The sequence below is a fragment of the Urocitellus parryii genome, chromosome 11 (assembly GCF_045843805.1).
Source record: "Urocitellus parryii isolate mUroPar1 chromosome 11, mUroPar1.hap1, whole genome shotgun sequence".
In the NCBI taxonomy this organism is placed as follows: domain Eukaryota; kingdom Metazoa; phylum Chordata; class Mammalia; order Rodentia; family Sciuridae; genus Urocitellus; species Urocitellus parryii.
Window position 1 is genome coordinate 7,284,751 of NC_135541.1, and position 12,774 is coordinate 7,297,524.

General features: G+C 56.2%; 1 protein-coding gene and 1 long non-coding RNA gene across 5 annotated transcripts in view; one reads left to right on the plus strand and one right to left on the minus strand.

Moving 5' to 3' along the window:
• Window positions 1–1,700: 1,700 nt before the first annotated feature.
• Window positions 1,701–8,857, plus strand: LOC113189200 (uncharacterized). Of its 3 annotated transcripts, XR_013342215.1 has the most exons (5): window positions 1,701–2,020; window positions 2,561–2,706; window positions 3,525–3,989; window positions 4,739–5,090; window positions 8,791–8,857. It is a non-coding gene; the product is annotated as an uncharacterized LOC113189200 (long non-coding RNA). The 3 variants fall into 3 exon arrangements; XR_003301630.2 differs by having other exon boundaries at window positions 3,525–5,090; XR_003301629.2 differs by lacking the exon at window positions 2,561–2,706 and having other exon boundaries at window positions 3,525–5,090.
• Window positions 8,858–9,692: 835 nt separating this feature from the next.
• Dhrs3 (dehydrogenase/reductase 3) overlaps window positions 9,693–12,774 on the minus strand; it is a 32,997-nt gene continuing 29,915 nt past the window's right edge. Inside the window, exon 6 of one of the 2 annotated variants that reach the window (XM_026397857.2) lies at window positions 9,693–10,658. In XM_026397857.2, coding sequence (XP_026253642.1) covers window positions 10,574–10,658 — 85 coding nt within the window. In that variant the 3' untranslated portion in view covers window positions 9,693–10,573. The remainder of the gene's footprint in view (window positions 10,659–12,774) is intronic. The other variant, XM_026397858.2, reaches the window with a different exon arrangement.

The window sequence follows — 12,774 nt, forward strand, 5'->3', positions numbered from 1 at the left end:
CCACAGATTCATCGCATCTGTTTTGAACTCTGCGTGAATGGCGTGAGGAAGGAAGGTTTTGTGTCTGGACTCTTTTGCTTGATGTATGTTTGCAGAGCTGCCCGTGTCCCCGGTGGCAGGAGGCTGCTCATTTTGTGGCTACATTGTGTTTCATTATTTGAATGTCTGCCATAATCCAGCTGCTACTTGAAGGAAATGAGCATAGTTTCCAGTTTTTTCCCAACACATCACAAGTAATGCGGTAATAGGCATCTTTGAGCACACACCTCTGTGGGCTCATGCTTTTATATCTGAGGAAGGACTCCATCTTTCCATTTGTTGATGAGAATTAAAGTGTCCTTTTGATACTTGTCCAAGGAGATGACGTTCCTTCCATCTGGAGCTCCATCCAGTGATGGGACTTCATCGATGGGGCCTCATTGACCGGACCAGATCTTGCTGAGGAGCGGTGGGATGTACCTCATGGACAATGGACAGCCATCAACAGCTCTCAGGAGAGTGGCGTGGGAAGATGTGTGTTTTGGAAAGGTCTCCCTGGCTGCATGGTGGGGGAGCCATGATGGGGGACACTGTGGAGGCAGAGACCACGGTTGAGAAGACCAGCTGAGGCAGGAGGGGACAGCCCTAGAAGATGGAGGGGAAGAACTGACAGGCCCCAGGGAGTGGTCAGTGGAGGGGACAGCCTGGGGGTGAGGACAGACAGGGCATAGAAGGGTCAGGAGACCTGCTCCATCTCGCCCAGGCCCCAGCCCAGCAGGGTGGCCCTGACTCAGTAGCCAGCCCCTAAGGTTCTGCCCCACTCTTAGGGGACGGGTCTGTGTGGAGGCCACTTCCCGAGTCCTGCTTTCTCTGTCCACCCAAATGGGCCCCCAGCCCCACAGGGAGGCCTGCGGCCCTTCTGCTGGGTGAGTCCGCCATGACACGGTGGCCAGTTCCCAGGGCAGAGGACGGCCTCCTGCCTCAACTGGTCTCGGCTCCACACCTCTCCTCTGGAGGCCCCACTAGCACGCCCGATGGTGACTTCATGAGGCAGGAAAACCAGGTACCCGTCTAGCACTTACCGAATCCCTCCACTCGGGGGACTGGCCCCACATGGCCTCCTGCTCCTGCTGGGAAGGCCTCCTGCTACCGCATGGGGACAAGAGGCCTTTAGCATCAGCAGAGGCCGCCAGCCACCACCTCTTGCAGTTGGGGTGAGTGGGGGAGGCTGTTCCCATTCTGCCCGGAGGGGCAGACGCAGGGCCGGATGGTGGCAACCCCGAGAGGTCTCCCAGCCCTACCTCAGACAGCCCGTGATGGACTGCCAGAGAGGCCTGCTCAGCTGCCAAGCCCACACTGCCAAGTGCCCACCAGGAGCCTGCCGACTGCCAGTCAGGAGGGGCCAGTGATCAGGAGGAGGGCTGCCAACGGCCTGTCACTACCCTGGCCAACTGTCAGTCAAGAGAGGACCAAGCCCCAGGAAGTCAGGATTGCCCGTCAGGCATCAGCCAACTGTCACTCAGAAAGGCCCGAGGCAAGCCAGGGCGTCCGGCAGTGGTCATTCTGCTGACAGATACTGTTCTTGCTACCTGGCATCTTTTCACCTTCCCTGACACTGGGCTTTCAGGGCCACCCCTCCCCAGCGCTCAGTCCCTGCGTCTCTGTGGGCTGATTTCCTCTTTGGCAGCCAGGACAGACCACAAGGCTCAGGCTTGGCCAATTAGACCACTGCGTTCCTCTGTCGTTGTGATGGGTTTATGCCTGGACGTGGCTCTCAACCCAGGGTGAGGAGTCTTCTCCTGTGCCCCTAACTGGGAGGGGGGCGTGAGACTAGCAGCCAGCCTGCCATCACAGGAGCAGGGTGCTGAGAAGGAAGCCAGCCCCAAGGATGCCAAAATGAAGGGCAGAGAAACTGGATCTGGGTTCAGGTCCTGGAAATACTGTGTGCTCCTGGATCCAGCCGTACTGAAACCAGTCACCACTGGGCCTTCTAGTTGCGTGAATCAACGAATTCCTCCCTTTGGGCCTAGCAAGAAACATCGTGAGTAGCACCAGCAATCACTCTGGGAGTCCACCAGTGTCTCGGGGGCCCAGATGCTGGTCATGGCTTTAGTGGGAGGCTAGGGATGTTTCCAGAGGAACTTCTGACTCAAAGGCTAGACAAGCGGCTCCATGGTTGCCTTCCTTGCCCCAGGCTGCGGAGCTATTGGAGGATCAAGATGTTGCCCACGGGCTGGGGCTGCGGCTCAGCGGTAGAGCACTTGCCTAGCACGTGCAAGGCGCTGGGTTAGATCCTCAGCACCACATAAGAATAAATAAATAAAATAAAGATATTGTGTCCAACTACAAGTAAAAAAAAAAAAAAAAGATGTTGCCCAAGCCTCAGCATCAAGCAAAGCTGAGAAGTGGGGGATTTGCCCCAGTGGGGTGGTATCTGGAGCGAAGACTCCCCTGGGGTCCAGTGGCAATGGCAGCAGCAGCAGTGGTTTGGAGCTCCCTATATCCTTTCCAGAAACTTCAGGGAGAGTCAGTGTCTTTTGGGATTGGGACAAAGAAACCCACCAGCCCCTTATACCCTCAGGGTGAAGCAGCTGCATCTTCTGGGGACAAGGAACAGCCAACTCAAGGCTGCTTTCTGCAATCCTGCCTCCTCACACTTGTTAAGTGTCCTTCCATGCACCTGGCAGAGCACTGGGCACATTTCAGGTGCTCCAGGAATTATTGGAGGTAGGGGGACAATCTGCCCAAGAAAAGGAGGGGGAGAAAGTGTGCCTGCCTGAGGAAGGCTGGAACGCTCTTAGTCAGATTTCTGTTGCTCTGATAAAATACCCGAGAAAATTATAAAAAAAGAGAGGTTGATTTTTGGCTCAGTTTCAGACAATTGGTTTTGGGCCTGGCAGAACATCACGGTGGGCGGTGGGCAGCTCGCCTCCTGTGGCTGGGAAGCAGACAGAAAGAGGAAGGGGCTGGTGTCTCCCCTTCAAGGACACGCCCCCAATGACCTAACTGCCTCTCATTGGCCCCACCTCCTGCAAGTTTCCCCACCTCCCAGTAGCACCAAGGACTGAGATCAAGCTATTAGCACAAAGCCATTTAAGATCCACATCATAGTAGGTACCAAAGAAATCACTGACCTCTTCCTCCCAGCTCAGAAGTGACTGGGCTCAGAGGTGCTGGAATCTGACAGCAGTGTTGATATGGCTATGCCAGGAAGAGACCAGGTGGGGCCGGATAAAGATCTCGATGAATCATTCAAGAAGCCACAAAACTCAGGGATTGAAAGTCAGGAGTGTGCAGCTCCACTCTGGGGTTCAAATCCGGCTCCACCAGCACCCCTATAAAATAATCCTGGGGAGATCCTTTCACCTGCTTCCAGCTCAGCCTCCTAAAGAGGGTTAGATTTTCACTACTAATACATATACCTTACTCACACACAGGGATTGAGTACTGTGATTATAAAATAAGTATGATTTATTAATGTCTTACTAGGTGTTTACTGGCACCGAGCCCACCCGTGTTAGTTCACTATGTGACTTACTCCCTAGGTTTTCAAAGCCACTCTGGGGGACAGAGCTATTGGTCCCATCCCACAGAGGAGGAAGTCGAGGCTGAGGAAGGTCAAGATCCGGTTAAAATCAAGCTCAAGTTCCCAGAGAGCCTGGCTCCAAACCCCAGCCTCTTAGCTTCTCCGCGCGCCCCGTGGCAGCCAGCTGGAGCGGCCCACTCGGCTTCCCTCGGTGGACAGCAAGCAAGGCCGGCCATCCAGGGAGGCGGCCCAGCCCCAGCACAACTGCCCCGGGGGGCCAGGGTGGTGTTGGGGGATATTTAGCTGCACAGCGCACTCCGCATGCCAGGGCTGTAGGAGCCCACACGCCCAGAGCCAGGCCTCAGGCTGGGGCTCTGCCCAAGCCACGTGTGACCTCCCCAAGCAGGATCCAGTTACATCACAGCAGCAGCCCAAGGAACAGACCTGGCTGTGTCTCTCGCCACGTGCTTATTTCCTCTGCCTTGTGAGTGTTGAAAAATGAAAGGAATGATAAGGGTTTGGGGGTGTGGTGGGGGGCTGGCTGGAAAATCCTGCAGAACTTGGGTAACTCAGCCTGCGGGAAGCACGGAGGAGTCCTCAGAGAGAGAAAAAAATCTCACAAGGTTATAGGGTTAGTTGCATCAGAACATCCTCCAGCCTGGGAGCGGGGGCTTCTGGATTCCTGCTCCTCGTTGGGGGATGAAGGTCCAGCCTTGGGACAGAAGGTTCACATCCTGGGGTTCTGCTGCTGGCCTCCCAGAGCCGGGCCACCAAAGCCCTCTGGGCCTCAGCTACTCTTGCAAGGAAGAGTTGGGGAAATGCATGCAGACCAGAGGCCCCTGAGGGGCAGTTTTGCTCCTCGGGGACATTTGGAAATGTCCAGGAACACATTTTTTGGTAGTCAGAGCTGAGAAGGGCAACTAGTGAATAAAGACCAGGGAAGCCAGACACCCTCAGTGCCCACGACAGCCCCTGCCACAGAGAATGCTCCTGTCCCCAGTGTCAACAGCCTGTGGTTTAGAGAAGGCCGGTGTGGAGTCTGGAAGGTGTAGCAGCGCAGGCCCATCGGAAAGCTTAAGGGAAGGCGGCAGGAGGAGTCCTGGAAGCCTCCACGTGGGCTGCCTCCGAGGAAGCGTCTGTGTCCATCAGACAACAGATGTTTACCCAGCGTCCGGCGGAGCCAGCACTCTGCCAGGAGCTGGGCAGAATTGAACAACTTCTCACCTCATGCAGTGTCTGATCCAGAGGGGCAGAAAGAGCCAGACGGAGTAGGCAAGCAAGTCAGTGACATGGCCCCCGTCACCATCAAGGATGGTAAATGGATGAACCACCGCCATCTGTCCAGACACTGCGAGACTGTTCAGCCACCGAGGGAGGATGTTCTGATGCAACTATGACCCGGATGAACCTGGAAGGCCTTATGCTCAGGGGAAGAAGCCCAACCCTGCAGACCACATGCCACTGATGGCATTGCTGTGAAAGAACAGGAAAATGGGTAGAGACAGGAAGTAGCTGGTTGCCAGGGACCGAGAGAGCTGGGGGAAATGGAAGAGGACTGGTAACGGCTACAGAATTTCTTTTTAAGGTAATGAAAATGCTCTTGGATTGGTTGGGATGTTGGTTGCACAACTCTAAATAATGTCTTACACACCATTGGACTGCACTGTCTGTCTTTTTTGAGTACTGGGGATTGAACTTAGAGGCCCTTTACTACTGAGCCCCAGCCACAGCCCCTTTACTTTGCTTTTATCTGTTTGGTACCAGGGACTATACCCAGGGGCACTTAACCACTGAGCCACAGCCACAGCCCTTTTAATTTTTTATTTTGAGACAGGGTTTCACTGAGTTACTTAATGCCTTACTAAGTTGCTGAGGCTGGCCTCAAACTTTCCATCCTTTTGCTTCAGCCTCCTGAGCCATTGGGATTACAAGTGTGCTCCACTGCAACCAGCTTTTTTTTTTTGTTTTGAGACAGGGTCTTGCTAAGTTACCTAGGCTGGCCTCAAACATGTGCCTCTCCTGCCTCAGTCTCCTAAATAGTGGGATTTGGAGCTTCAATGGCTGACTTGTGCAGTGTGTGAATTGCAGCTCTATAAAGCCATCGTGGACACAACAGTAACAATGATGATGGCTGATGAATGAAATAAACAACAGCCTGAGACAGATCAACCCAGTGCCACTGTGGCCAGATGGGAAGCTGCCAGGAGCTGATATCTGAGAAGGAGACAGAGACCAAGGTCCAAGAGAGGGGACAGAACAGAATGTGCGAAGAGCCTCTGGGGCCAGAGCCCAGGATGTGCCCAGTGGGAAGGCAGCCCGCATTACTGTGGCTGGGGGCTGACCGTGCAGAAAGGATCGGAGACCTGGCCTCTGTGCTCGGGACCCTGCACATTCTGTTCTGTCATATGCCCCCAGGGGCTCGGCACCTGGACAGGTGGCCTGGCCTCCATGTAAAGGACAATTTACTTTCGAAGTGCTTTTTGTTATCCTCAGTAGTGTCCGCAACACCCCTGGTAGGGGTCAGGGGGTGGGGTCCCAACAGCCTCCACCCCCAGGTTGCACTGGCTGGCCTCTGAGTCAAGCCGACCCACCCTGGGCCAGCGTTGCCGCCAGTAGTTTTTCTTCCTTGTGGACCTTCCTCCCAATGCCTGATGTCTGCCCTAAGGGACACATCTTTCTAGCTAGGTGACATTGCCACTTTGAGCAGTACCTTCCAGGGGATTTCTTTGTTTCTTCTTTCCAAGCCACTGGGGGATCTGAGCACCAGGGGCTGCACAGAGTCAAGGATGGTGGGAGATGCCAGACAAATGTCCTACACATATACTGCATTGCCTGCTCTGCCCTGGGGGACAGCCTGCTCTGCCCTGGAGACCCTCAAGCATGCAACTGGGTCACTTCCGAGGACCTGAGTCGTCTTTGTCGGGTTGCCCTGCCCTCCCTAGGGACCTCCCTTCACCCTTGTGCCCACCACCCTGCAGGGGTCTTCTGAGTCACAGCTTTATCCTACCACGACCACAGGGAGCCAGGCACGCAGTGACTTGCTGCCATCACACGCCAGGTCAAGACGTTGACCAGGTGTCCTGAGGAGTCCTCGGGTCCTGTCTATCAGCTATGGGGCCACCAGCATCGTGTCACCCCCTTGAGTTCACAGAGCCTTCTTAGGTATGATTAGCACTGGAGAGTGACCCTGGGCCTAAGAGGCAGGGGTCTGAACAGAGACCCCACTCTGTAGGGCAGGAAGGGCGATGTCACACAATGGAGGTGGCAGAGCCCAGAGGGGAGCTCAGGCCAGTGGGACTCCAGAGTCAAGATTCTGCTCCCAAATCTCAGGGCTTCCCACTGCTGGAGGAGTCTCGCTGCCTCCTGGAAGGTGTGGGAAGCCTGGGCACTCAGAATGGGCATCTGGGCATCACATCTACCAGGAGCCTGGGGACCTCAACAGTCTGTGAGAGGTGGCAGGAGCCTGGACCCTGCATATGAGGTCCCAGATTCAGGAGGAACTATAGTGGGCAGCTGTCCATTTATGAAGAGATGGAGATTAATGAACATTTGTAAATCAAATCACTGCCTCACAGCCCCCCTCTAAAGCAGCCCAGCAGGACGGGGGTGCCCTGGAGCTGCCCCAGCCCTTCTCCTGTGTCGCCTCCTGGCTTTTCCTGGTGTCCAGGCCATCTGTATATAGAAGTTCTCTTCATAAGTACAGACATCCAGGGTGTCACCAACCTCTGCTTCCTTCCTGAACAGCGGAGGAGTCCCCCTGCAGGTTATGGTAGGAGTGTGGGTCTCTCCTCTCCTGAGACGGCCCCCTTGCCATCTAGAACAGTTCGCTTAGGACTTGGGCAGATGACTCCTCTGTTGGTGATCTGGCTCCTTTCTTTATCCCCCACCCAACTGGAACATTCCCAAGGGCAAGGACTGGCTTCTCCACCAGACAGGGCCCTGGGCTGGGGCACAGGAAGGAGTGGGGTTAGGGCTGAGCCACGCAGTCAGCTCAGGAGATTTCTATCACTCTAGAACATTAGTTTGGCCTGAGGAGAATCAGTTTCTCAAAGTATTCTGGTCCCCAGGAGCTGGGTGGTGGCCATAGGACTCAATTCCTGATCACTTGCCAGGCCAGATAGCCTGGTCCCCTGAAATGGGGCCAGGATAGGGCTTAGGTCTGGCGCCTCCCTGGGCTTGGCGCCCACCCCCAATCTGGTTCTCTTTTGGTTTGGGGAAGAACCTCAAGCATGGCAACTGGGTCACTTCCCAGGACCTAAGTCTTCTTTGTAGGGTTGGCACGCCCTGTCCTGTCCCTTGGAGGTTTGGCGCTTGTCATGCTCCTCCGCTTGCTGAGCACAGGGACAGAATTAGCTCTCCAAGCCGCCAAACCATCCCTGGGAGGGACCAGAATTTGGCCTCCTGGGAATCTGCCCAAGGCTTTTCTCCTTGGTTCCTCTGGGAAAAGATCCAGAAAAAAGACTGAAAGCTCCTGGCAGATTGGAGGAGGGGAGGGGCGAGACCAGGCTCTGTCCTGCCTTCAGAGGAAGCCCCCAGGGCTCTGGGAAACTGAGAGCTCCCACCACAGCCAAGACAGTGACTTGTGCTCCATGGCCCTGGGGAGGGCTGGCTGGGCCTCCCTCCCTCCCAGCATGCAGTCGTTCCCCAGGGATCCTTGCTGCATTCCTGGCCTGAAGGCCAAATGCAATTTCATGGAAACCTCAGGAGTTGAATGCTTTCCAAAAGGGTGGCCTGGAGCCAGACCATGAGCACAGGAATCTATCCTCTCTGCTCAAGGAAGGTCCGAAAAATCAGGACTCAGCAGACAGATCCCCAGCTGGTCCTCCTGTCTGTCTCTGCCCACCAAGATGTACCGTCCCCAACCTGGCTCCTGGGCCAGCCAATGACAGGCACCTGCCCTGGGGACACACCCATGTTGTCCAGCCATGCGGGGTGTGGGGTGTGGGGTGTGTTAGGTAGTTGTGAAAATTCCAGAAGGACCCCCTTGACACCCAAGGCAGACTTTGGTGACACATGTCCTCAAGAACCAAAAGGAAGCTGACGGAGGGTCCGGGATCGGTGCCACCTGATGCCAGGGTAAGGAGAGGGGCTCGCGGGTCAGGTAGCGCTGGGTTCAGACCCTGGGCCCTGGCAGGCGGGGTCTTTTCTCCTTTTTGGCATGGGCTTCCTGACCCCCTTCCCCAGGGGTGCTGTGTGCGGAGAACCTGGCCTGTGCTCCCAAGGGCCACCGCGTCCCTGCCTCGGCTTCCCTCCATTCCCGGCCTATCCTTTAACCTTTCCCTCAGACATCATCTTCCGTGGCCGCCCCAGCACCCGGGGGACGGCATTTCCTGCTGCACCCCGCGCGGGCTGGATCACATGACCTCTCTCTGGCCAATGAGATGCGAGCTGAAGTGACGCGAGTTGTTTCCGGGCAGAAAGTTGAAGAGCCAGTGACAGCTGGCGAGGGGAGCTGAGTTGCGCCTGGACACTCCGTCCTCTATCGAAGTCTGAGCCCGGGGCAAAGGCGACACAGCGCGGAGCTGGAGCCACCTGGCCGGAGAGGCAGCGACCCTCAACTGAAGCTCGCGTGGAGATTGGGGTCGTGTGCGCAGCCGTCGCCGAGAACCGGCCCGGGGTCCTCGGCGCCTGGGGCGGAGGGGGGGGCGTGATGACTAACAGTGCAACGCTTAGTGCTCAAAAATGGTGGAGAGAATCAATTTCTGCTCGCAGACCAGAGTGACCCTCCTGCCCGCTGAGGGTGGGATCTTCTAATGGCAGTTGGGAGGGCTCGGCCTGAGGTTTGTATGCACCCCGGGAGGAAGCGCCTCCCTGAGTCAGAGGCCGTGACCTTCTGCTGCTCCCTGGGGAACTCCCCGCCTGCTCCCTGCCACCCACCCGCAGCAGCTCTGTGGACAGAGGCTGCTTCTGTGAGATGACATTGTTGGCCTCCCCTGCTAGCCAGGGTTGGGTTGGTGAGCTTGCTGCATGGGGGCTGGGAGGGACAGCCACCAGAGATCCATAGGGTGACCCTAGACACCTCTTTTTGGCTATAACTTTCCCCCAATGACTGAGCCCGAGACCAATACCTTCTGCAGCCCCAGACTTCGCTTTTCCTGTGGTGTGGGGTCCTTGCTGTCCCATAGCACTGGCCTTATTGCAGTGATCTATCCCTAAGTTTTTTTCCAGTGACCTGTGGTCCCTTCTTGACCAGATGATTGACATCACGGCTGGAGGTCTTCAGAGTTTGGGCTTCTCAGCTGGGTTCCCCTCTCGGCTCCACCCACGTGCCATGTAGACAGCAGGTGTCGGTGAAGACAGGTTCTTCTCTCCCAGGTTGATGGCCTGGTGGTGCTGGCACAGGATGGAGGGCAGCCCCAGCTGTGGCCAGCCCTAGCTGTGGCCCGCTCTCTGCAGTCTGGTTCTTGGTGGTCAGGCAAGGGAACCACTGGTGTTGGGAAGGGCTCTGGCAAGGAACCAGGCACTTCCCTCTGCCCTCAGGTCTGGGCTCCATTTCCTCTCCTGGTCTTTGCCCACTTCTCTCCTCCTGGCAGCTGGGGGCCCTGAGCTGGCCAGTTCTCTCAAAGGATAGGGTTTTGTGGTTGGGACTGGCTCCCTCCCATCTGCCCACCAAGGATTTGAACAAGGGAACTTGCAAAAGCCATCTCTCTTTATTTTTTATTCCAGCTGTTCAACCAGTTTGCGCAAGCTGAGGATGAGTGGGTTTTGGAGGGAAAGGTAGAGCATCTAGGGACAGACCCTCCCAGAAATAGTCTATGCACACTGCTGAGGCTGGTTAGACTTGAGAAGCAATTTAACAATGAACTGTACAGAATCAGAAATGTAGAAATGACAAGGCAGCTGCTAGCTGGTTTCTTGGCTCCCCATGGGGGTCAGAGTTATACGCATCAGTCCTGTGCAAAGGTCCTGGGGCTGACCTGGGGGCGCTGCCATATTCTTCCCTGGGGGCAGAAGCAGCCCTGCTCACCCAGCAGAAATGTACCAACAGGCAGGCGCATGGGTGTGTGCCCAGGTTCTATGGCCCCTGCAGGCTCTGTCGCTCCTCGAGCATGTCTCTTCCTCCTGCCTCTATGTCCGCCCCTTGAAGGTGTTCATGCAGGTGTAGGTTCCTGAGAATCTGTGGATCTCCTCCAGTGCAGCCTGTGGGAGTATGCTGGGGAGCAGGGAGGAAGAAAGGAAGATGGTCAGCAGGGGGGTCACTGGTGGCCACATCAAACAAGAGTGGTAGAATGGTATTCCTAGAAGCACTCATCTCCCCTTTCCCAAGCACAGGCCAGCTTCCCCTGTGACCACCGCGTTCACCCAGGGAAGAGCTTTCACACAAGTGGGTGAGCCGCTGTCCACAAGGTGAAGGGCGGCCACAGGATCAGCCTCGCTGCGCCACATTCGTGACATCTACTGTGGTGTGAATGTGCTGGTCCCCTCCGAAACTCACGCTGCAATGTGGCCCTCGTTGGTGGAGTTGGGGGGTGACCTTGAGGGCGCTCTGCCCTCACGAGTGGACTATTCCACTCAGGCGTCATGGGTGGTCTGGCGGTGGCTTTGTCATAGAGGCAGCTTGCTGTCTCACCTCGTGGTGCCATGCTGTGGGACAGCAGCACCGTCTCTGGAGGCCCAGCAGGCCAGCCCTGTGCTCTTGAACTGAGAGTGAATAAACCTCTCTTCCTTATAAGTAACCTAGTCTGTGGTTTTCAGTGATAGCAACCAAACAGCCCGGGAGGGCAGCGGGGCCAGAGGTCCTTCAGCAGAGATCTACACTGTGGGGCTGAGGAGTGAGCTCCAGTTTGGGTGTCGTGTCCTCCAGGGAAGTGTCCCAGACTCACCTACAGGCTTTTCTTGGGTGCAACCCAGAGTCCTGAGGTCATCTTGCCTGCCTGTCACTTGGGTACTTTTGGGGTGATATTTCATATCTGACTCCCTGCCCCTGGCCCTGGCCTGCACAGAGAGAACCCCCTGTCTGATGAGTCAGATTGAAGGGCCCTGGCCCATTCCACGTGCAAGACAGGAAAGCTCCTTTCTGGGCAGAACAATTCAGAAAACTTCCTGGGGGTGGTGGCAGTAGGGTTGGGCCTTTAAAGACTTCTCTCAGGGAAGGTGAGGAGGGGGTCCCTTGCAGGGATTGGGGAGGGGGAGTGGCCTCTGCTTCCCGTGGGGAGGTAGTGGGGGATAGGACAGGAAATGTCAGCTGGGGTTTAGATGATGTAGCAAACTAACTTTTCTATAGAATGTTCCAGAAGACTTCTGAGGTTCCCTGAGGCGCACAGTGCCAGCCTGGCCTCAGTGAGGGCCTGTGCCCCTGCCCTTAAAGGGGATCCCTGAAGCAGCCAAGGGGCTTCCTGGACCAGAGGTCAGAATGGAGTGTGTCCAGCTGTCCCCGTCCCCTCTCCACTCTGAGCCTCCAAAGAAGCTTTGAGCTTGGAGGAGAAAGAACTGGTTGGCACTGTCCCCTGTTTTCGGGTTTCAGTGGTCACTGTGTCACAGTGGCTGGGAGGCTGGCTTTCTGGGGAGGTGATGCCAGCCCAGCACGGGGGTCTTCATTCCTGAAGAGGCCTCCAGGTGGGAGGGTCCGTCAGGCAGGGCGGGGGCTGGAGTCCTGAGGCTCCAGGGACAAAGCTCTCCCTGTACCCAAGAGCCATGAGCACTGCTGAGGTGGCCAGCTGCAGTGGCCCCTTCAGTGTGGGACTGGGGTGGCAAGGGTTCGCTGCACAAGGTCTGGAAAGTTCCAGGGGAACACGACACGGGGCAGATTCTGGAGGACCATCTCCTGAATGAAGCCGCCACCTCAGCTACTCTGGTGAGTCCCTGGGACTATCAGTGTGACGCTCCTGAGCCTCGGCCGGCCTCGTGGCACCCGTGTTCCTCCTTAGCTCCGACTTCCTGGGGGCTGGGCCTGGTCTGGGTCTGTAGAACAGTGGTTCTCAAGTGCAGTCCAGGAGCCCTTGGGGTACCTGCCATCCTCCCAGGGGTCTGCAAGTTCAGACTGTTTTATGGTCATACTGAGATACCACCAGCCTTGATCACTGTCACCCTTTCACAGGTCTACAGTGGCGTCTCCCAGAGGCTGTGTGACGCCGGCAGACACAAGAATCCAGTTGTCTCCAATTAAATGATGAAAGATTCATGAAAATGTAAAACGACGTTTCTCCTGACTACAGTCACTTTGTTTTGGGGAATATGTAACTCCTCGTCATGAAAACACGGCCTGTCGGGCAGTAAGCTGGTCATCGCCACTCACTCAATTCTGTCGTGGTTACTTAATGGTGCCGGGG